The 26,366-nt window shown below is 38.2% G+C and overlaps 1 protein-coding gene across 1 annotated transcript in view; it reads right to left on the minus strand.

Annotated features, from left to right (window-relative positions):
- Window positions 1–26,129, minus strand: part of PTH2R (parathyroid hormone 2 receptor) — a 288,624-nt gene extending 262,495 nt beyond the window's left edge. The window contains exon 1 of the mRNA XM_075178631.1: window positions 25,548–26,129. Within this exon, the coding sequence (XP_075034732.1) occupies window positions 25,548–25,625 (78 nt within the window). The 5' untranslated portion in view covers window positions 25,626–26,129. The remainder of the gene's footprint in view (window positions 1–25,547) is intronic.
- Between the last annotated feature and the right edge of the window lie 237 nt (window positions 26,130–26,366).

Genomic DNA, 26,366 nt, shown 5'->3' on the forward strand with positions numbered 1-26,366 from the left:
AAAATTAGGCCAGTACAGTCATGGGCAAAAGTTTTGAGAATGACACAAATATTATTTTTCACAAAGTCTGCTGTCTCAGTTTTTATGATGGCAATTTGCATATACTCAAGAATGTCATGAAGAGTGATCAGATGGATTGCAATTAATTTCAAAGTTCCTCTTTGCCATGAAAATGTCAGTGGTTCTCTCGTTAACACAGGTGAGAGGTGTTGACGAGGACAAGACTGGAGATCACTCTGTCATGCTGATTGAGTTAGAATAACAGACTGGAAGCTTTAAAAGGAGGGTGTTGCTTGAAATCATTGTTCTTCCTCTGTTAACCATGGTTACTTACAAGGAATCACATGCAGTCATCATTACTTTGCACAAAAAGGGCTTCACAGGCAAGGATATTGCTGATAGTGAGATTGCACCTAAATCAACCATTTATCGGATCATCAAGAACTTCAAGGAGAGAGGTTCAATAGTTGTGAAGAAGGCTTCAGGATGCTCAAGCTGTGGAATCGGGGCACCACCAGTGCAGAGCTTGCTCAGCAATGGCAGTAGACAGGTGTGAGTGAATCTGCACGCACAGTGAGGCGAAGAATTTTGGAGGATGGCCTGGTGTCAAGAGAGCCAGCAAAGAAGTCACTTCTCTCTAGGAAAAACATCAGGGACAGACTCATATTCTGCAAAAAGGTACAGGGATTGGACTGCTGAGAACTGGGGTAAAGTAATATTCTCTGATGAATCCCCTTTCAGATTGTTTAGTGCATCTGAAAGAACGCTTGTCTGGAGAAGGAAAGTTGAGCGCTACCATCAGTCCTGTGTCATGCCAACAGTAAAGCATCCTGAGAATATTCATGTGTGGGGTTGCTTCTCAGCTAAGGGAGTAGTCTCATTAACAATTTTGCCTAAAAACACAGCCATGAACAAAGAATGCTACGAAAACATCCTCCAAGGGCAACTTCTCCCAAGCATCCAAGAACACTTTGGTGATGAACAATGCCTTTTCCAGCATGATGGAGCACTTTACCATAAGGCAAAAGTGATAACTAAGTGTCACGGGGATCAAAACATCAAAATTTTGTGTTCATGGGCAGCAAACTCCCCAGACCTTAATCCCATTGAGAACTTGTGGTCAATCCTCAAGAGGCGGGTGGACAAACAAAAACAACAAATTCTGACAAACTCTAAGCATTGGTTAGGCAAGAATCGGTGGCCATCAGTCAGTATGTGGGCCAGATGTTTATTGACAGCATGCCAATTGCAGAGGTCTTCAAAAAGAAGGGTCAACACTGCAAATATTGACTCTTTGCATAAACTTAATTTGATTTTCAATAAAAGCCTTTGACACTCATGAAATACTTGTAAATTGTACTTTTGTATACCATAGCAACATCTGATAAAAAGGTCCAAAAACACTGAAGCAGAAACTTTTTAAAAACCAATACTTATGTCATTCTCAAAACTGTTGGCCATGACTATAGTAATTTACTTGCAATCATTTGTAACCTACTCCTTTCAAAGAAGTGCCCACAGCTAAACACAGGTATTTGATATTCCAAAGATGAACTTTATGTATCTGTGCATTCCATTTGTACTTTACCTGAGATAAATTATAAAGCAGTTAGGTAAGATCTATTATAACAAACCATAAATCTGTAAATTATTGAGTGGACATTCTCATTTTTTTGCTTATCGCTAAATTATGTTCAATTTCTATTTGCAATGGTCACTGAAATTTAGTATAGAAGAAATTACAAGTTTGTGGTTTTTGTTCAGTTTTGCATTGAAGAGGTTCTTCCTATTATTGTCTATCTAACGACATTGCTTTTGTGTATTTGCAATAAAACATAATTGGTTGATTTTAAAATAATGCTCAGAGAATTACACAGAGATACAATATATTGTTTAAAACTAACTTGAATGAGAAAAAGTGAAAAATTAAGCATGAACATTTGTGGTCATAATGAGTACTTTCTATTTAACAGTGACATTATATTTACATGAATTTTGCGGCATCAGCTTTATATAATTGTTATATTTAATTTATTTGAATTTTTATTTAAGCTATGAAATCCCCATCATATGCTTCCTCTTATTTTTAGTCATTTGGTTTTCTTTGGATTTATTATGAGTGTTTTTACTTAAAATATACATTTATCTGTAGAGCAATTTCCAGCTAAGAGATCTACTGACTGAGGAAATCTAATTTGGGTTGCCTCCAGAGATCCGGGGTCTGATTTTATCACCAAAGTGATGAGGCAGGGGGGTCTGCATATTACAGCCACCAAAGATTTGCAGTCTGATTTTTAACTTCACAGAGATTAAGGTGGAAGGAGGTATGCAGTACAATGCCACTAGAGATCTGGGGTCTGACTTTAATCACCAACTGAGATTACGGTATGATACAATGGAGATCTGAGGATTGCATTCTGTCATAATCTATTATCCCATCTATTTTAACTGAGTACAATAGTTCAATTTCAGAAGGAATCCAGCACAGGAGGAGCCAAAAAAACTAAAATTGTGTGTACAACTTAAAAATCAAATACATTTTGTTATCCAATTTAATGCAGTCACCAAAATTAGGTGCTTTAACTTGCGTGTATAAATCTATAGAAGATTCTTCTCCTGTCGGTGAACAATTTAAATAAATTGGGAAAATAGAATAAGCAATATTGCACACAGTGTAAAACTATGTGATCACTTGACCATGTGTGTAATTAGACTCAGTTATTTCAGATGTGAGTCAGGGTTCTTAGAAACAGCTTTCAGTGCTATGCAGCAGTGAATAATCAATAACGGGAACACATGTGCTCGAAAGAGAACAAAAGTGAACAAACATACTGTTCCCTGATACATGTATTTATATATATATTAGAGATGTGCACTGACCCTCGGGTTTCAGTTTTGAAACCAGTGTCGCTTCTAACCCAACTTCGTGTTTCGGCTTTGCTACTGGTTTTGTCGAACTAACACAAAAGGTTTTGGTTTTGGATCTGTATTTAATTAAAAATTGTGAAAAATTGGTAAAATAATGTCATTTTGAGATTACAGCATTTTGAGCTATTTAAAGCATTAATATTAATTTCCAGTCAATTTTCTAATGATCCCTTCACAACAGTCCCAATTTTCAACAATTTTGGCCACGGTCTTCAGCGATCTGCTGGCTAAAATTAGTCATTAGCAGTGGCACAAATATATGGCACAAATACATGGTGGTTGAATTAAAGATACAATCCCTAAACTATGGGACACAATAGATGATATGGCAGCCTTGTAAAAATGCACTTAAGAGATCATACGTACCTTATCCTTTAAACTGCATATCTGTATGTGTCTAGCAAAATGAAAACATGAGGTATTAGTTCATATTTTGATCAAAAGACTTAAGCCTGCATCCCACGTCAAGGGTACCTCATGTTTTCATTTTATACAGATATGCAGTTTAAAGGATAAGCGCTGACAACTTTCTTTCTGTTTTGTATACATATATGGGCATTTATATTGCCATGCAGCTGGTACCACATACAATATGGGATATACCGAGCGCGGGCTTGTTGCCAAGCAGCTGGTACCATATAAAATGTGGGATATACCGGGCGTGGGCTTATTTTTCACAGAGCAATAATTGTACTCATTATTGTTTAAATTAGAGATGAGCGCACTCGGATTTCCTGAATACGAGCCCACCCGAACGTTGCCGATCCGAGTTGGATCCGAGAAAAAACTAATTTAATTTTTTTTTAATTACAACAAAATTTGGCAAACCAATCCTGCAGTATAAGCCCATTGGTACTGCAATATTACCAAGTTCACACATTCAGCAGTAAAAGTCCAGTGGTACTGCTGCAATATTACAAAGTTCACACATTCTGCAGTATCAGTCCAGTGGTGCTGCGTGCTGTGCTCTGTCAATTTTGAGTTCAGTGGTGCTTCTGGGTCCTGTGTGCTGTGTTCTGTTCAGTCCAGTGGTCCTGTGTCCTGTGCTCTGTGCTTCTAAGGGCATAGTTATTTCCCCAATATTCCCAAGTGTTTAAAAAATGTAAAAAAAGTTATAAAAAAAAATATTAAAAAATAATTTAAACATTTTTTAATTACAACAAAATTTGCAAAACCAATCCTGCAGTATAAGCCCATTGGTACTGCAATATTACCAAGTTCACACATTCTGCAGTATATTGTGCTACATTGTGCTACAGCAAAAATTTGGAGGATAAAGTAGGGAAAGATCAAGACCCACTTCCTCCTAACGCTGAAGCTGCTGCCACTAGTCATGACATAGACGATGAAATGCCATCAACGTCGTCTTCCAAGCCCGATGCCCAATCTCCTAGTACAGGGCATGTAAAATCCAAAAAGCCCAAGTTCTGAAAAAAAAGCAAAAAGAGAAACTTAAAATCATCTGAGGAGAAACGTAAAGTTGGCAATATGCCATTTACGACGCGTAGTGGCAAGGAACGGCTTAGGCCCTGGCCCGTGTTCATGACTAGTGGTCCATCTTCACCCAAGGATCTTAGCCCTCCTCCTCCTCCCCCCCCTACAAAAAATTGAAGAGAGTTATGCTGTCAGCAACAAAACAGCAAACAACTCTGCCTTCTAAAGAGAAATTATCACAAATCCCCAAGGCGAGTCCAAGGGTGTTGGTGGTTGTCAAGCCTGACCTTCCCATCACTGTACGGGAAGAGGTGGCTCGGGAGGAGGCTGTTGATGATGTAGCTGGCGCTGTGGAGGAACTTGATGATGAGGATGGTGATGTGGTTATTGTAAATGAGGCACCAGGGGGGGAAACAGCTGATGTCCATGGGATGAAAAAGCCCATCGTCATGCCTGATCAGAAGACCAAAAAATGCACCTCTTCGGTCTGGAGTTATTTTTATCCAAATCCGGACAACCAAGGTATGGCCATATGTAGCTTATGTAAAGCTCAAATAAGCAGGGGTAAGGATCTTGCCCACCTAGGGACATCCTCCCTTATACGTCACCTGAATAACCTTCATAGTTCAGTGGTTAGTTCAGGAACTGGGGCTAGGACCGTCATCGGTACAGGGACACCTAAATCCTGTGGTCCAGTTGGATACACACCAGCAACACCCTCCTCATCAACTTCCTCCACGATCTCCATCAGATTCAGTCCTGCAGCCCAAGTCAGCAGCCAGACTGAGTCCTCTCCAATACAGGATTCATCCGAGGAATCCTGCAGCGGTACGCCTACTACTGCCACTGCTGCTGTTGCTGCTGTTAGTCGGTCATCTTCCCAGAGGGGAAGTCGTAAGACCGCTAAGTCTTTCACAAAACAATTGACCGTCCAACAGTCGTTTGCCATGACCACAAAATACGATAGTAGTCACCCTATTGCAAAGCGTATATCTGCGGCTGTAACTGCAATGTTGGTGTTAGACGTGCGCCCGGTGTCCGCCATCAGTGGAGTGGGATTTAGAGGGTTGATAGACGTATTGTGTCCCCGGTACCAAATCCCGTCGAGATTCCACTTCACTAGGCAGGCGATACCAAAAATGTACAGAGAAGTACGATCAAGTGTCCTCAGTGCTCTGAAAAATGCGGTTGTACCCACTGTCCACTTAACCACGGACATGTGGACAAGTGGTTCTGGGCAAACGAAGGACTATATGATTGTGACAGCCCACTGGGTAGAAGCATCGCCTTCTGCAGCAACAGCAACAGCTGCATCAGTAGCAGCATCTACTATCATATAGTGTGGTGACTCACTCCTCTACGCAGTCCAGATACATTTATTGGTGCGATTCATACAAGTTCAGGGTTTTTAATTTATATTGTGGTGACCACTCCTCTACGAAGTCCAGATACATTTATTGGTGCGAATCATACAAGTTCAGGGTTTTTAATTTATATTGTGGTGACCACTCCTCTACGCAGTCCAGATACATTTATTGGTGCGAATCATACAAGTTCAGGGTTTTTAAATTATATTGTGGTGACCACTCCTCTACGCAGTCCAGATACATTTATTGGTGCGAATCATACAAGTTCAGGGTTTTTAAATTATATTGTGGTGACCACTCCTCTACGCAGTCCAGGTACATTTTTTGGTGCGATTAAGACCAGTTGATGGTTTTCTTATTATATTGTGGGGACCACTCCACTACGCAGTCCAGAAAGATACCTCGTTGCAACGTTTTGGACTAATAACTATATTGTGAGGTGTTCAGAATACACTGTAAATTAGTGGAAATGCTTGTTAATGAATGTTATTGAGGTTAATAATAGCGTAGGAGTGAAAATAAGCCCAAAAACTTGATTTTTGAACTTTTTATGCTTTTTTCAAAAAAAATCCGAATCCAAAACCTTAAATCCGAGCCAAAACCTTTCGGCAGGTGTTTTGCGAAACAAATCCGAACCCAAAACATCACGAAAATCCGAATCCAAAAAACACAAAACACGAGACACCAAAAGTCGCCGGTGCACATCCCTAGTTTAAATTCTATTCTATACAATTTCATTATTATTATTAATACCAATTCTATTAGCAATTGTTAGAGCAGGAAGAGAAGAGGATAGAGGAGGCTTTTTTTAAAAAAAATTTTTGCACTACAAGTGCTTTGGGGACTCCCATATTCCCCAGTGTTTTAGACTAATTTTTCTGGCTCTTAAAAGTGATATTTGTCAGCAGTATTTCTAAAAAATGTTTTGCACTACAAGTGCTTTGGGGTCTCCCATATTCCCCAGTGTTTTAGACTAATTTTTCAATTAATTTTTCTGGCTGTCAAAAGTGATATTTGTCAGCAGTATTTCTAAAAAAATTTTGAGGTGTCCCATATTCCCCACTGTGAAACACTACTTTTTCTGGCTGTCAAAAGTCATATTTGTCAGCAGTATCTATCTAATACAATACTTTCCACTACAAGTGCTTTGGGCTCATTAAAATGGATTCAAAGCAGTCCACATATAAGCAGAATCAGCAAGCAGTTGCTGGTACCAGTCCTGATGGTAGTGTTCCCAGTACGTCATCTGGTAAAGCCTATGTAAAAGTACATAGTCTTTTGAAATCAGGGAAGAAAACACATACCAAAAAAAAAATTACCGTGTTGAAGCGAAAAAGAAGTGTAACTGAGGAAATGTTAATCGCAGATAAAAAAACATATTGCCAACATGCCATTCTACACACACAGTGGCAAAGAAAGAATGAGGCCCTCGCCTTTCTCTATTAGTGGCAGATCAAAAAATGTTACTGAGCCTGCTTCTTGTACGGTCACTCGTGACCAAGCAAGACCAAGTAATTTGGAGTCTAAAAGTGGTGCACAACTACTGTTACGCATGAAAGGCGAGCTGCAAGAAAACAGTAAGGCATTAGAGGATAATGAATGCTCAGAATCAGAAAATGACAACAATCCCTGTGAAGAGTCCATCCACCAGTGGTATGTGTAATCATGAGCATTCTGTTAGTGTACCCATAAAGAAGGGTCCTTTCAGCAGTTCTGCTGATGTGTGCCTTAACAGCCCAAGTGTAGCCGATGATACACCAATTGAGGATGCCACTTTGGAATTAGAAGAGGATGAGGGGGAGATTTGTGTAGGCGACGAGGGCGCTAATGATGATGTTGATGAGGATGATGCAGACAGATGCCAAATTGCCTTTCTCAATTTCTATTTCTATTCTAGACTCTATAACGCTGAATAGATTTCTATTTTACTCCTAGTGGAGAGGGGGTCTGATGCAGACAGATACCAAACTGCCTTTGACTTTTTCTTTTTATATTCTAAGTCTACAGTCTATGCGGGCTGCTTTTTTCTATTCAACTACAAGTGGAGGGTGGGGGGGGGGGGGTCATAGACAGCCACCAAACTACCTTGGTCCATTTATTTTTTATATTGTTCAGTCTATGCAGGCTGATTTTTTTCTATTCAACTACAAGTGTAGGGTGGGGGGGGGGGATCTATAGAGACTGAAACCAAACTGCATTTGTCCATTTCAATTTATATTGTACAGTCTATAACGGCTGAATTTTTTTGTATTTTCTACAAGTGGAGGGAGGCCTAGAGAGACAGAAACCAAAGTGCCTTTGTCCATTTCTTTATATATTTAACTATAAGTGTAGGGTGTAATATACACCCAAAGATGATGGCTGCATTGTAATAGGCTAAGATGAAGAGGAAGACATTCAGGTTTGTGTCCAGAATTAAGGACGGCCTACCAGGGATTAAACTGTTTTCTTCCTAATTTATTAGCTTTAGAATTACCTTACTTATCCAAGAAACAGGTGGAGCACTAAATTAGGTTATTTTATGCCAAAAACATTGATTTTTAAACAAAATGGCAAAACAAAACCAAACAAAACCAAAACACGCAAGGGCGGTTTGGCAAAACCAAGACACAACGGTAATCCAGATCCAAAACCAAAACCAAAACACGGGGTCAATGAGCATCTCTAGTCTTAATCCACCTCTGGACCAGGGTGTCAGATTGACACCTAGTGCTCTGCTCCTCCTACCACTAGCACCACTCATATTATTTGTTTTAGGTTAACCCTAAAACAAATAATAACCCTATTAGTATATAGCCAATGCAAAAACAAGCCCTATTGCTGGCAAACACATCAGGTTTTAAAGCAAAAGGGCTTTTTGCATTTTGATAAATCAGCCCCTGTGTTCAGTACTGTAATAGAACATTATATAATCTATTGCTATAATATGATTTACACCCCATTATAATCAGCAGGGTATAAAAAAAATCCCAAAAAAACCAAACGTGCTGTAGGGAGAAGTAAAATATGAAATAAAATTCAATATAAAGTGAGGTTTGCTTTCTGTTGCATTTTTTGTTTTCATTATTTAAGATTTATCATTAATATTAGTAAAGTATTGCTGCATTAAGCAACACTAAAATTGCCTCTTTTTATATTGTTAAATATATATTGTACCGAAGACCACCCTTTAAGGATGGGCCGTTGCTTATGGGCCAGTGCTATGTGCTTGTCCCCCCAGGCTAAAGTCTGCCAGCCAGCCCCTGGTCTAAAACCTGATGCATTGATGGCGGAAATTGGGTGCACATCCAATGTTAACATAGCTGTCATGGCTTTATAGATCTGCTGTGCAAGAGGATGCTGACTGTCATATTTGTTTACTCTTGCAAATGCTTGCTCCACAGACAGTTGTGTAAAATACTTACTCGTCTTGTTCCCTGTACAAGTATGGACCTCCTATGCCACCCTGTCCGTGTGTTGCTGGGGATCAGCTGTGCTTGCCTTGCTACCGTCCCCTTTTCTTTATCCAAAATGCACCCTCTAATTGCAGTAGGAGGGGCTTTTGTTCCTGTCACCACTAGGCTCCTTCACCGCCACCTAGAACTGTGTCCTTATGGGTAACTCTCGCTGCTATTGTACCCTCTTGCTAGGCATCTGGCTGGTACATGTGACCTCTTGCCTTCAGATCAGGGTTGCTGTGGATAATTTCACAGCAACCCTGATCTGGCCTATCACACTGGTCAGAGCTGCAGTTAGCCGGATAACGGATTAGATTGGTCTAATCCATAGGTCCCAGGACTTACAGTAGGTAAGTAGGCATCAAAGCAGGCACTTGAAGCAGTGATGTCTATTAGCTCAATTGTCCTAATAAGGACAGTTACATAAATTAGTGTAGGGTATTAATGATCCCCAGAAGTACAGATGGAATATGATACTACATGGTCAAACAGAGCTCCTTTTTATACAGATTCTAACACAACTCCTGGCAGGGGGTAAACCCCCTGATCCGACCAGACACCGAAGTGTCTGATATCACAACAGATATTTAACATCAGGATGAGATATTTCTCTAGACGTGGAGTTAACGCAATTTAAAAAATTCACAGTCATCTGTGATATCCTAAATTACTTGGGTAATTACTTCTGGGTCTACATTGTTCAGACAGATTTCTGTCTCTCTAACAAGATGTGACAACAGGTAATGACCTCCTGCAGGGCCTTCAGGCGAAAGCAGGTTTTTGTCACTTCTGCGATGAAAAGACTTACTTAGCATTTCCTTCTTTCAGCAAAACAGACTTCCTCTAACCTGGCATTATACATTAGAAATCAATATATTTCCTATACCGAAATACACACAATTTATTTACAATGATATACAGCGGTGCCCTTCACCCGTAATTAACATAAATATCTCAAATAAGTTATTCTTATGTGATTCAGCCATTCTATGTAGATTTCTCCCTCTCAGCAGCAGCAGCAGCGGTAGCATACAAGGGTGTTTCTTGGGAATCATGGATTGCATTAGGGGAGTTATTTGGAATTTGAAAGTTGGATGCTGGACTAGCGTGCACTAATAATGAGGAGGATGATGATGAAGGTGTTCACACACCGGTGAGGATTGCAAGTGTCTATCCATTCAGTAGATGATGCTGGGCTGCTTGCTACTATACTCAATTTGCCATGTTGGAAACATGAATTGAATGAACTCGTTGCAAATGACGTAACAGGGAGGAGGTGCCTAGATGTTCAATGTTCCTACCTCTACTTATTTTATTGCAGTTGTAAAGATGTAAAGATTAGTCATCTAGAATTATGTGCTGATCAATTGGTTGTCAGACGTCAGACGTTTAGAGAAGTGGCTACTGGTTATTATAGTATATATAGTAAAGACATATGAACTCTTTAGAGGAGAAAAACAGGGTTCTGTATAACCCTGAGCAGCATACCCCCCCAAAACAAAAATAAATTTTCTTTAAAGAACTAAGTGCCTGACTCATCAAGGCACCTATCTGTTGATTTTGAGTGTATTGTGCGTGAAATCATAAGTCAGTAAATGCAGCCATGTTCACTCCGTCTTCGAGCGCAAAGGACAATTACTACAGACTACAATTTCGTGGAGTGAACGTGGCGGGAATGGGTGTTTGTTGTAGTTAATTTACAGTAAGGGTGTGTCAAACTCAAGCTCACGCAGCCATGTCCAATTCAAGCTCTGCAAAGTTACTTGTTTTTCTGTCATATCTTTTGCTCCAGCTGCATGGCCAGTTCTGAGTACTAGTGATGACAGTTGGCAAGTGAAGTATGAATCCTATTAGAAGAGGTGAGTGACGGTATGACATACCGCCTTACACAAGGCCACTACGACCACTGAGGACAATAAAACAAAAAACATAGCAATACAAATTACAACACAGCTAGGAGTAACCAAACAGGGCAATAAGATGCCAGAGGGTATCAAAACAATCACAAATAGAAGAAGGAATGAGGAGAGGTTTGGAAATTATTCTGCACAAGCTAAAAACTTTGTCCATGAGCATGGGCTCAGCAAACAGGATTAAAGCAATTAATGTGCAAAGACAGGGAGATGTGGAGAACAAGGGCCCAGAGAGGAGGTGCAAGACATGGTGGCATAAATAAGGCCCTGCTCAAGAGAGCTTACAAACAAGAGAACAAAGAAAGACAAAACACATAGGGGTGAGTCAGTGTACGGAGATCTAGAAATCAAATGGGTGACGTGAAAAGGGTGAGGTATATTATTTGTCAGATGGACCTTACTAGAAGGCACTAGCACCATAGTTTTACCGCTACTAAAATCACTATCACATGACAAGACTTTACAATGCTGTTACTATGTAAAATAACTTTTAAAATAAAAAATAAATAAAAGAAACTAACCAACAGACTAGTGCTAAATTTTCACCTACAGAATGTGTTTTGGGATTCTGGTAGATTTTTAACGGTATACAAATATATATATTAAATTAAGAATTAGTGTAATCTATTGCACTGACATTGTGTAAGTGTTTGTTTTTCTTCATATACAGTTCCCCACTATTTAATGGTTTCCTTTGTGGATACATTCAGTAAGAATTTTTTTTTTTTTTTTCATTTTTATACGTATACACTTTCATTCGTAATCTACATTATGGAAATATTTTTAACATAACTTGATTTAACATAATTCATTATTTAAATTTCATATTCTCATTTACCACTTTTGCTTACCTTGCTTAATTTTTTGTCTTTTTTTTCTTGTTTATTTTTCATTACCCAGCTTCCAAACAACTATTTATGAACTGATCACTGATCCCATTTCTTACACTACTATTCATCAATTCATCTCCTTTACATTGTATATCTTCTTACTTCTACCCAACCTATATTTTCTTTATACTACTACAACATTGTATTTCATGTGTATATTGGTTTTCATCAATTATTTATGATTTCTATTTATTACTATTATGTATTATTTATTTCCCTTTATTTGTGTGACGTCCACATATTAAGCAGCACTTTACGGAGAATATTTAATCATAGATCAGTCCTTGCCTCATTAGAGCTTCCAGTTAAATTCTCTATCTCATGAAAAACCTGATGAGTTTGGTTCCATCCAAGGCTTTATCTGTGGAGTTAGTATATGTTCTCCCAGTATGTTGTTCCTCTTTCAACCCACAGTCCAAAATCATACCGGCAAAAATTGACTCACACATGTGGTAGGGAATTTAAGTTCCAATGGGGCAGTTCTAATGTGCATGTCATATTCTCTGTAGAGAGCTGCGTAATATGATTATTGCTTTATAAATAAAACGGGAGTCATGGACCCAATGAAAATGGTGCTTTTAAAGTGGCAATGTTGTGACCCACTGCCTGGATTACATTATACATGCGGTGGGTCCCAACACTGCCGCTTTAAAAGCGCAGTTTTCACTAGGTCCATGACAAGTGATGTCGTTTCTCACTGTAGATTTTTGGATAAGTCTCTGTTGCAATGTGGAGGTCATTAAAGCAGGTGGAAATCCTGGATGTCTGTTACATGGGAAGTCGCTATTTTTACCTTGTCGTTTTTAAGGTAATCGTCATTTTTTTGTCATTGTCATTTCTGTCGTCATTTGTCAGTGCCGCAGATATGGAAATGAAACAATAATATTAATTTGTATTATTGTTATTATTATTACTTACACCATCCTGCTCTTTTATTCATCCACCACCATTGTTTTTGCAGCACTAATTTGTACATCTAATTTGTACTTGAAAATTCATAATCACGTGATTCCGTACAAAAAGCCCATCTAGGGCTCCACAGCAGCAAACAATATTTGCACACTAGCTAAGTGCATATGCTAACCCTATAAACAGTATATAAGCCCCTCCCTGTCTAGGATGCTCTGGTGCAGTATGACACATTTAATTCCCCTACTAAAGTCTTTTCAGTCACCCAAGCCATTAAGGGAGTGGCTACTGGTTTACTAGTTTCGGAGAGCCAGCACTTCTAATCAGAATACCTAAAATTAAAAAGTATAATAAAAAAGCAGGGAATACCCTTCCTCTCGTTAACAGCTTTCGGACCGGATGGATGTGTATTGCTCTATGCAGTCATTCACATTTCCACTGTTACTTGCTTGCTCTGTGAATCATTTATTTTGTAGTCTATCCAAGAGAGTTTTATATTTTTTTGACATATTGTACTTTTTTGGATTCTACAGAGGAAAAGTATAAAAATACTAAGTAAAATTTACTGATGTGCATTGTCATGATGCAATCAATTATTGTAAAAAAAAAACAAAAAAAAAAAACAAAAAAAGTTTCCCCCTATAACTCCAACAATAAAGAAGAAACATGTTAAACAGAAAAATAAAGCTAAAAACAAAACACACACAAATTTGTTTAAATTATGTTTAAATGACCGAGCACATCAATAAAAACTGTAATAAAGTATAATGGCTATAAAAACTGATATAGAATTGTTTGAATATTCGGTCTGGATTACATAATGGAGTCTAGCAGCCATTATTGCAATTATTAATAGTTATCCAATCAGTGTAAATGCCAAGCTAAACGTCCCTCTGTGTAAGGATGCCGAGATTATTGCTTAAAACATATGGACAAATGTATTCTGATCTGCTTAATCAGATGGTCCGTGTATACGAGATCTAATAAATTTGACTCTATTTAAAAATATCCCATTTTCAGACTCCTTCTTTGAAACAGCTACAACAAAAGTATTTTCCCCTTTGGCATTTTTCAGATCTTATATCCTGAAATCAAAACAGATATACTGGGGGTTAAGTCCTAAAAGTATTAATCAACACAAAAATATGATATAATAATAATAATAGAGTTGTATTTGCCATTGAATATTACAATGTATTTTAGTTGACCAGGGCTAAGAACTCCAGAATAAATCTATTTTTGATTCCAGGATGTAAGAAAGTACAATATAAATAATGAGAATAAGGGATGAATTATTTTTTTTAAAGCCATTGAATCCATATTTGGTATCTCCAAAATAAGCATAAGATAAAAGTTATAAAATAAAATATGGAGTATATTTTATGGGTTAAATCAATTCTCTAAAAGTTCCAAACAGAAGAATCTTGGGCGGAATTTATACTGGAACCTTAAGACATGCTGCAACTTATCAAGGGGGACAGGAGAGGGAAGGGGCAGACCAAAGTAGCAACGTACAGTGAGTGCACGTTCACTCAGATGCGACTTAGTCAGACACAGACGTTTAAGTAAGTACGCATATTTTCAGCTGTATCTTTTGAACCTCCTACAGTTCTGGTGCAAAATTCAAATGATAATGATGACCAAGACAGCATTATCTCAGCGATTCAGATTAACCACAAGAATAAAATAACAAATAAACACATATTTGTGCTAAGAATTTCAATTGTGAAGGTGTGTAAATGCTATTTATATTTGGTTGGTGAAATTTTGTAAGCATGTTTTTGGCTAATAAAGCGAATGTCTGAAAATTGTTTATTATTTGCTAATTACAATGAAACTATGTTGTGCTCTCTTATTAAATTGTGTGTGATCACTTTGCAAGTAGTATTTTTTAAGCACAATGCAAACTATTTGAATTTTTCCCCCTAGATTATTTTATGATAATTGACAAAGTAGAAGTTTATTTTTTTCTAAATAAAAAAGTAATTGAAGCATTTCAAATAGTAAGCATGCTAATTGTTTAAATCATTTTTTAGTCTTAACTGCTTATAATTATGTATTATTAAAATAGTACATTTGATTTTTTTTTTTACTTTTACCCACATAGAACTTGTTAGCATGTTTAGCCAACAGATGTTGTTCTACTCCAACGGCAGCAACCTGAACAGTAACACAGGTCCAGGGAGTTTGTCTACCAGCCATATGTTGGGAATGCCAGTTGCTGAGGTGCTACAGCACTTTCACATTGTGTAGATTGACAAAGGACCTTTACTCAACATCCCTAAGGCAATACCACTGCTTTTTACATTTTTGGCCGTGTTACATTTCTGTGGATCTGGGTCATTCCAGACCACAGTGGGTATTTACAGCAGGAATGTGAAATACTTCATTCTGTCAGGGTACTCCAGTGGGGCATTCCTATCACACATCACCAATTTTATTCATCTGCCATTGGATGAAGAAGCCTTTGTGCAGATTAATCAGAAATTCCATCAAATAGCAGGCCTTTCACATGTAGCTTGGGCAGTGGATGTCATTCATATAACCCTGATACCATTGGAATTAATCTATTTTTCAAAATGAAAAAAAAATCCATTGCATCAATGGATGTGTATGTGATGTATCTATCCAAATCTAGAGGTGGGTAGCAAAATTTCCAGAAAGTGCCATGACTCCTTTATCAATTGAGCTTATGGCATAAATTAGTCTATTAGCTAGAGACACATGGCTACTAAGTAAGAATGATCACCCAAAATAATCAAGTCTGTCTTATAAGTTTATCTATGCCTTGCAACAGTGCCAATTGCCGATGCCATATATATATATTTTTTGCTTTAGGAGACAGTGCTTACCCTTTATAGCCCTGACTACTCACTCCTTTATAACACCCAGTTACACATCAAGAGCTCCAATACCTCCACCAGGTTGGTCATAGAATAGGATATTTGGGCTTCTTAAAACATGATTGCACATGTTACATCATAGTTGTATACGATTTTTATAAATGGAGCTTGTATTAATTTTGCTTCTGACTCAGGCCCATGGAGAATAAACAACTAAATAGATAATTATCTATAGCACAAATAGGCCATCTTAGTTTGAAAATAAATGTTTATTCAGTATCAAGGTTAGTTAAAACACTTTGCATTTATGATCGTATTTAAAAACACATGCATATGTTAGCTTTGCAGCTACAAGGTAAATTGTTACTCTGGAACAATAAAAAACAGTTTGTATGAGTCCCTTTTATGGTTATTCTTTTACATTTCCGAGTTTCTCATACATCACTTTATCCACTGTATTATGTAGTTTCAGTTATTAACACAAATCCACAAATCATTTAAGAAAAAAAAGTTCTTACCCCATTTGCACCTGGTTTGTCTGGTCCCCTATATCCTCATTTTTTACATGTCCACCAACACGTGGGAGCCGTTAACTCCTGAAGTAGCATTTCAAGCCTGGATGGAGGAAGGGGGTGAAAGGTGCTTTCCTGTAGTAAGTGATCTCTCTGCATGCCGGATTCTGTTACCATATGTTAGTATAGCATGTAGTACAGTTAAAAGCCTTGCAATGCTTCTCGCTAATAGGGGCATATTCAATTAGCTTTCCAGTTCGCGGTAACACGCGTTACAGCGGAACCTGCACAGTATTGCCGGTAATACGGTACCGCAATAACCCCTATGGGGTGCGGACGAAGATCCATGCTATTGCAGTACCGTGGATTGACTTCGCGGCCCGTTCCGGCGCGATCCCGCGGACCAAAAAGCTAATGGAATATGCCCCATAGAGTCAATACAGCTGGAATGCTTTAAGTGCTAAATAGACTCGGATGTATATAATTTAACCAATTCATTTCACCTGTAGGTTTTTTCAATACTCTGGCACCACTAGGGTGCCAGAGTATTGGTTTCACCCTGCTCCAGCTCCCTGTTTGATTGTTCCTGTTTCCAGTGTTTTTGACCCGGCTATCTGCTTGACCTCTCCTTGGATTTCGCCTCGTACCTTTGTTGCCCGTGTGGTTTTCTGACTCCTGGCCTGCCTCTGACTGTTCTTTGGATCATCCCTTGTACCTTGCCGTCCGTTTGGTTCCAAACCGGATTGTCGGACTTCGCTTCTGTCCACTCATTACTATGCTGGTGGCTGACTCGGAGAACCGCGATCTGTGTACGCTCTTGCAGCAAAGCCCAAACTCCCCTGCCAGGGTGCCTGGTGAATACCGGGGGTGTGCTAGACTCCGTGCCTCCTTGTTCAGCTGCATCAATACCAGCTAGTAATTCCTCTCTGAACGTGACACTGCTTCAGAAGTGTCTTTGTTTATATTCATAGACATCTGCCATTCAATAATAGCTACATATGTTACAAAGCTATGTTCATCCCAGGGTAAAAGCCTGTAGAGGACCGCAAACAAGTAATACATTCAACACCAAAACAAATACCAGATATATGGTCCACTCGCTTATTATCTTCAACCTTGATTAGTGAAACCTCCTTCTTACTGGTCTTTTTCTCACTTGCCTTTCCCTTTTACATACTGAATGATGTGGCTTTGCTAATCTTCCTCACTTGCAGCTCCTCATCTGCTCCACCACTCTTTAAATATCTTCATTGGCTCCCCATTTCCTCCAGAATTCAATTCCAGCTGCATACCCCTACCAACAAAGCTCTCATGAACATGTCCCCTCCATACATCTCTGACCCTAGCTTGTCCACTCCGCTGACGCATTTCCTCCCCTCTTATAATCTCCTTTTACTCACATTTCCAATACTTCTCCCTACTTCTGGTACTCCTTACCATACCCCCATCAGACTCTCTAACAAAATATAATCTTTCAAATGCTCCTACCTCTTCAAGCTTGCTTAACTCCCTCCCTCCTAAACCCTCATTTCAATTCCATCCACTTCCTCCACCCACCATGTCCACTTGTGTCCCACTTACGCCTTCCTTTTCTCAATACCCCCTCCCACTAAAATGTAAGCTCTTATGGCAGGGTCCTCTCTATCCTATTTCTCATGTCTGTCTATCTGCCTCATTTGCCCCTGTGATGTCCTATGCGGAATTATTTTTGTGACCTTTATGCTGATTGCCTACTCATACATATAGAAACTGTAATTGTTTTTCTGCTACATGTATCTCCTCAAGTATCACTCATACATGGCACTTGCACCACAGGCGGGGTATGAGTTGCCAAGGACAGGAATTCCGACAACAGTGACAGTTATGTTGTATTCATATACCTGTATGCTTACTGTCTGGCGCTGCACAATATGTGACACCATATAAACAACGATAATGATGATGATATACTGCATACTCTTTTTTCATACATATTCACAGAGGCAGTGGGGAAAAAAACATGTTCGTATCTCATAAACCATGGGTTCACAAAAAATAGGCAACAAACTGGGGACCATTACATTTTCCTTTCTACTGATAGGGAGTGGTCAGATCTATTATTCCAGCCTTCACATAGCACATGCTGAAGGCAGGAAGAAACACTCACAACCCTCACAACAACTTTTTTAATTCACAACCCTCACAATGTACCAGGTGTAATTAATTTATAACCCAGGCTTGTACATGGGAAGGTGGGGTTGGTTCCGGTTGCCCAGAACCCCCCCATCTGATTGAATCATCACCTCCAGCATGCTCCCCCTCATCTGAGATTTCTCAGTCATGGGGTTGTCAGAAGAATGCAAACAGTGGATGGACCCAAGAATTCTTCCCCCTTCCTTTGCTGTGTTGATAGGGGCCATGGAGCCTATTACTGCAGCGGACAGTCCCTACTGACATCCCTGCAGGAACAGGTTTCTCCACTGTGATATAGAAAAGAGAGCAACCAAACAGGAGAGTGACAGAAAGACAGTACAGAGAGAGCAAAATTATTTAGAGGGGGGCATCTGCTCCACCACTCTTTAAATATCTTTATTGGCTCCCCATTTCCTCCAGAATTCAATTCCAGCTGCATACCCCTACCAACAAAGCTCTCATGAACATGTCCCCTCCATACATCTCTGACCCTAGCTTGTCCACTCCGCTGACGCATTTCCTCCCCTCTTATAATCTCCTTTTACTCACATTTCCAATACTTCTCCCTACTTCTGGTACTCCTTACCATACCCCCATCAGACTCTCTAACAAAATATAATCTTTCAAATGCTCCTACCTCTTCAAGCTTGCTTAACTCCCTCCCTCCTAAACCCTCATTTCAATTCCATCCACTTCCTCCACCCACCACGTCCACTTGTGTCCCACTTACGCCTTCCTTTTCTCAATACCCCCTCCCACTAAAATGTAAGCTCTTATGGCAGGGTCCTCTCTATCCTATTTCTCATGTCTGTCTATCTGCCTCATTTGCCCCTGTGATGTCCTATCCGGAATTATTTTTGTGACCTTTATGCTGATTGCCTACTCATACATATAGAAACTGTAATTGTTTTTCTGCTACATGTATCTCCTCAAGTATCACTCATACATGGCACTTGCACCACAGGTGGGGTATGAGTTGCCAAGGACAGGAATTCTGACAACAGTGACAGTTATGTTGTATTCATATACCTGTATGCTTACTGTCTGGCGCTGCACAATATGTGACACCATATAAACAACGATAATGATGATGATATACTGCATACTCTTTTTTCATACATATTCACAGAGGCAGTGGGGAAAAAAACATATTCGTATCTCATAAACCATGGGTTCACAAAAAATAGGCAACAAACTGGGGACCATTACATTTTCCTTTCTACTGATATGGAGTGGTCAGATCTATTATTCCAGCCTTCACACAGCACATGCTGAAGGCAGGAAGAAACACTCACAACCCTCACAACAACTTTTTTAATTCACAACCCTTACAATGTACCAGGTGTAATTAATTTATAACCCAGGCTTGTACATGGGAAGGTGGGGTTGGTTCCGGTTGCCCAGAACCCCCCCATCTGATTGAATCATCACCTCCAGCATGCTCCCCCTCATCTGAGATTTCTCAGTCATGGGGTTGTCAGAAGAATGCAAACAGTGGATGGACCCAAGAATTCTTCCCCCTTCCTTTGCTGTGTTAATAGGGGCCATGGAGCCTATTACTGCAGCGGACAGTCCCTACTGACATCCCTGCAGGAACAGGTTTCTCCACTGTGATATAGAAAAGAGAGCAACCAAACAGGAGAGTGACAGAAAGACAGTAAAGACAGAGAGAGCAAAATTATTTAGAGGGGCGCTTAAGCCGCATAGAGGAAGAGGAGAAGGAGAAACATAGTAAAAATAAGGGGCTATAAACAATGGGGATAAAGAGAAGTAGAAAGATAGATGCGAGAAATTAGAGATGGCGACCTCTATTTTTACAAACCAGAGCATGATCATTTAGTTTATACAGCACGAACCCCACTCCCATTAATATATGGTCAGTGTAATATATAACTGTTAATAAAGTAATGCTCATAAATGGCCATTATTTCATATAGCCGCCCAAGCTAATTATTTAAGTCGCTCATATATCATTGCATATATTTGCACCTATCCTTCTGTTCTCTCAAGGGATATGACACCTAAAAACTTAATCTGGGGATGTGTCCACGACTGTGTCGCAATTTTGTGAACACATCCTTATGGTACTTGGCCTATACATGCCATCTCCAGGTGTAGAGAGACATGTCAAATATATGAGAAATATATATACAGATGTATGCACGCTCATTTTGGCATAAATGCACAGTACGGTAACGCATATCATGCGAGAAAAACATACATTCTTCTCTAAATGCAGTCTACTGGCATCCAATGGTTCAGCACCATTTTTTGGGAAGCCGGGAGGTTTTCTTTGCAACCCACTTGAGAGTAAATGTTAGAGATAGTTGTGTAAAGACAGCCTTTTATTGGCCATTGGGTAGGGTACATAATTCTGACACTATAAATGTCGACACTTAGCCTGCCGCCATGAAAATATCAATGGCGCCAATCACAATGCTGACATTAAAAGACTAATGCCAGCGGGTGCAAGGTATAGCAAGGGTAGGCTAGGGGCTGGTTTCCTCTACAGACAGGGGTGCTGCTTGTTTTTTTATTGTGCCCCACCCCTAGAGGCTTCAGACCTGTACTGACCAGGCTGGGATGAGTGGGGGTTTTGGTCCAGCTTGCTCAAGCCTGGTATTGCTATTACCACTTTAGCAAAGGGATCTTATGCTGGTTGTTCTCATTTTAGAGTTAGCCAACCCAGTCTGATTAGCACTGGGGCTGGTTGATGAATTACTGGGGGAGGGGGGCACACATTAATTAAAAAATGTTTACCAGAACCTCTCTCATTCATTTGACTTTCTACATGTAATGTTTACCCTAATGAAATGCATAAGCTATTCAAATGAATGGAAAAGGAAGCAGGATTTTTTTAAACACTAGATAAATCCTCACTTTCAAATCATTCAATATCAATCACAATTTGCTTGATTAATGCATAAACTTGCTATTAACTAGATAGGAGAGCGGAACCAATAAAATCACAAGTTTATTATGGCAACTTTCAGTTATTTGAAGCTGCAATTCAAAATTTCCCTCTGCTAGCTTCCTACCTTTATTATTAAATTATTTTTGAAAACTAAAGTATGGGTTTCTGGACTCATTAGAAAGATCATGCAGCATCACTGGTTAAATAAAAAGCTTAAGGAACAGTAAATGCAGTCATTACTTTTCCGCCATATGTGATCAGGCATTAGGAGAAAACTGCTGCACAGATATTTTTATTGTTTCATTGAAAATAAGAAGCACTTAATTCTAGGTGACCAGTGAGCTTTGTATACCAAAATGAAGGCTATATTTTTATAAAAGAAAAACTCTGAAAGGAGGAATTCCATCTTCCATTAATGACATCACATATTTTCTTTTTTTGACCTATAACTACGTCAATTAAAAATACTAGAAGAGTTGTGCACTGTAACAGTAGAACATCTGTTGGTTTGCAACGAGCATATGGGTATTAGGGTATTCATAACCTAAACACTGGAACCACATGTTCTGCTAGAGCAATCTGAAAAATTATAATATTCTGCCCCACAATAACAACCAACTTACAGTAACGTGTGATTTGCTGCTGCTAGTTACATATGTAAAGGGCACTTTATATATTATATTTACATTTATTAGGAAGCACTTATATATTTAATCATTTCTACAGATGCATTATTAATTATCCTTTTAGTCCATCCATATAGTCAGTTCTAACAATTTGTTTGCCCAGTTTTCTGGAAATGTTTCTCCTCGTTTTATTGAAGGCATGTGTCCCTACAGTAACATCAAGCTTCTCATTCAAGGTACCCAGAAAAGAAACTAAAGAAATATCATTGCTATCAACTTGTACTGCTTAGGACAAATTGCTGCAGATGATCAATTATTACTATCATCCTCTAACAATACAAATTTGTTATTTTTAATTATTTCCATGGCTACATTTTTTAATTAACATGTCAATTATTTCTTGCAGTGCTCCTCGAGGCATAAATCCCTAGAGATCCTTTTTTCAGCTTTTTAAATTGTCAAGAAAAAGGTCAATAGGTTCAACACAAAGAAATTAAATGGGCATTACACCATATCTATCCATTTCAGTTTACATGTCACAATGTCCCCCTCAAATGACTTATTGCTGAACATAATTGTTTTGAGTATCTAATGTATGGTGGATTAACATGCATGACTTTATAGATTATGATGTGGTCATTTCTATAATCATCAATCCATCAAATAGTATAACTTACTACAACAATATAACAGAAATTACACAGATTCAAAATATGTCTTGAGGGTTGAACACAAATTATAAGACTGTATATATAGACTTATATCACTTATTATTTCTGTTTTTAAAAGAATATTTGTATAGAAAAATGTGTATTAAAACTTACCCAAGCTAACATATACAAGAAGTTGTGTAACTTACCATAGCACCAATAATTTGAACAAAGGGATATAGTCAATGGGCCTGAGTCATTAAGGCAAAAAAGGAGTAAATGTTCTCTGGGACAAACCATGTCACAATGCAAGGGGTGCAAATTAGTTTATTATTTTGCACATAAGTTAAATACTGGCTGTTTTTTTCATCTAACACACAAATACTTAATAGCTTTATTATTACACTGAAATTTAAAGTTGATCTAGGACATGCCCTAACCCAACTATAAATCTGTCCCTACATTTTAAATTTACCTCCCCCTCCAATACAACATGGTTTTACTCAGGTGCAAATGTTACTCCTTTTTTATGCTTTGCTCTCCTTAATGACTCAGGCCCAATATGTTTGTTTGCAATTTATGCATGAACATAATTTTAGGGCTTAGATATAATTTTTTACTAAATTTTCCTTTACTAGTGGAAGCATTTTCAGAAATTTATGGGAATACGCAATGGTATTTTCAAAAAAGCCCTAAAATGCTTTACATAAGAAATGCTTTAGAATCATGTCAATGTTAATAAATGTATTGAAGTATACATATGTATATTTAACTTGCACATGTAGAATGTAATTATTTTCATTGGTATAGGATTTAGTTTTATATAAGTGGGGACCACTTCCACACATATAGAGTAGCTCTATATATTATCTATTTTGTCAAACTAATTTTCAGCTGGTTGTTTATTAGTTATGGCTTTAAGCATATGTTTGGTTCAAAAACATAAATGCATTAATTCAAAATAGTTTTAAAGGTAGCTAAATAAGTCTCTTTCCACACATTAGTATAAATAAGCAATATATGTTCTAGTTTTAAATACTTCTGACACATAATGTAATTGTCTTTGCTCATAGAAAATGAGTTGTTGTAAATAAGTTAGGCTGATTTTAGCCTCCAACTGGAAATTAAAATGCAAATCTAAGACAATATCATTTATGATTAATAAAACGGCAGTATTAAATTATTAAATTCTATAGAAATGCATACAGTAAATACACATTTAGAAAAATGCATTTCGACATTGCTTGTATAACTGCATTATCCATATTGTACAATGCCAATATTGTTCTAGGACTTTGCCATCAATTATGAAGCTGCTGGTGCTTAACAGTCTTATAATGTTATCTATGACACCGATTAAGAATATCCCAGTAATTAAATATATATTATTGTGTATTAATTTTTAGGAAACGATGGATGAACATCTGGTTCAGAGTATTATCTTTTTAAATAATAGAATGTATCTTATCTAGAAGATCATAATCATAATCTATTTATGAATATAGCGCCACTAATTCTGCAGCGCTGTACAGAGAACACATTCACATCAGTCCCTGCCCCATTGGAGCTTACAATCTAATCCCCTAACATACACACACATACACACACACACACACACACACACACACACACACACACACACACACACAGACAGAGAGACTAAGGGCAATTTAATAGCAGCCAAATAACCTGCTAGCATGTTTTTGGAGTGTGGGAGAAAACCGGAGCACCTGGAGGAAACCCAAACAAACACAGGGAGAAAATACAAACTCCACACAGATAAGGCCATGGTCGGGAATCAAACTCATGACCCCAGTGCTGTGAGGGAGAAGTGCTAGCCAATAAGCCACCGTGCTGCCAGAAGATAAAAAATATCCAATAATATCATTAGATCATTAGCAGTCTTGCAGCACGCTTTTGTCCAAATTGAGACTTCAGTGGCTATAAATGGATTATTTACAGGAAAACATTTCACTAGCATCATACTACACAACCAAGGCATCAATGTAAAAGCAATGCTCCCTTTAAAATCAAGTACAGTATATTTGAGGTTGCCATTTCTAGTCAATTAGCTCCCCCTTGAGTATGTCAGCAGAATTGCAATTTAAGTTTCTCAATGAATCGGACATTTTACTACTTTGGTTACTTATTCACAAGATTAGCAACATTTCAGCAATACTCTGTGTGGATCATGTTTTGTAGTTGAACAGGCCATATTGTGAAAGTGTGAGTTTCCTACAATACAATTTTTCAGTTCTGCTTTTATTTCACTGTTCCACAGAATGCCTCACATTTCATTTGATGAATAGATATGAGAAGGCGACATTTAATTTTGCTATGTGGTGCTGTTGAGGTAGTACTAGGAACACTTAAGGCCAAATGCTGCCAGCTAAATGCAAGAAATATTGCAGTCAAATATGGAAATAAGCATATAATTTACAGAATAGTTTTGTAAATTGTGCTAATCTATATTCCCAAGTAACTGCTTATACATGACAATTTATAGTCAAGTAAAGTGGTGATATTGTTTATATATTGTTATAATAATGCAATGACAGTATGGGATAATCTCTATAATAACCAAGAAGCATATACATAAATTATTAACCATCTTAAACCTGTTCACCTCAAATCCAATGCGCTATATTAAGAAAAAGATGTTGCTGCTTTGCAATAGGCTGCATACAACTTTCATTTACACATTATAAGTAGCTACCATTAGTATATTACATACAGCATATATAGTACAATAGTAATCAAATTCAGACTATTAACTGTGCAGTACTGGGATTGAAAACATGTTACTTCTGTGTTCATATTAATAAAATGATTAGCTGTTTTCTCCAAGTCACTAGCAGTAAAACAACACATATGCACATATCATTATAACAAATAATAATATTATCATACAAAATGAGATAAATGCATGCGGTCATGTTAACACAATCTTACCTGAGCTTTCACCTGGATACCCTTTAATGCCACCATCATCCCCAAAACATAAACGATTAAATAGGTTGCCATCTGCATATATTTTAAGACAGGTTCCAATATATTGAATGATTCTTTCCCCAGATTTCACAATACATAAGCAGAGTTAAAATACCACGTCAATGAAATTTTAAACTCGCGTTGTACACCCATACAAGTCCACATGGGCTCATTCAATTACAATCCTTTGGAAGGGGTTGTCCTACAACTTTATCTGGGCTGGATGAAACGAGTCCTCTTGCCCTCCTCTTTGCTGTTTGCGACGCTTTCCTTTTCATCCCTCGACATTATTATAGTTGTGATAGCTAATGCATCTGCAAATACCAGCGGAAAGAACAGGGCTGCACAACTGAGAAGAGCATCGGATTTATCGTACAGTTCTTCCTTTGCCGGCAGCCTACTAAATACAATGCAACTTCAACTGCAATCTTGTCACTATACACAAGCAGAGAGCAGCCACTGCAGTAGAATCTCCTCTGTTAGTACATCCAAAGACGAGCTGTATGATGTTCTGTGATATCCTTTGCTTTGATATCCTTATACATCTAGTGTAGAGAAGAGAATGTATATACCTGGAAGCTTAATGTTAATCAAGAATAGAAGTGAAGCAGGTTATACCTGCCTTTATCCAGACAAATTGATCATAGTACAGGTTACACTTAAAGAGAATACAGTATATGAAGAAATAGGCCAGAGTAAGTAAGAATAAATATTATATACAGAATATGGGTTTAGACATTTCATGTATTGAAGTTTATATATTAAAATAAGATTGCCTAT

Source organism: Mixophyes fleayi, chromosome 7 (genome assembly GCF_038048845.1).
Source record: "Mixophyes fleayi isolate aMixFle1 chromosome 7, aMixFle1.hap1, whole genome shotgun sequence".
In the NCBI taxonomy this organism is placed as follows: domain Eukaryota; kingdom Metazoa; phylum Chordata; class Amphibia; order Anura; family Limnodynastidae; genus Mixophyes; species Mixophyes fleayi.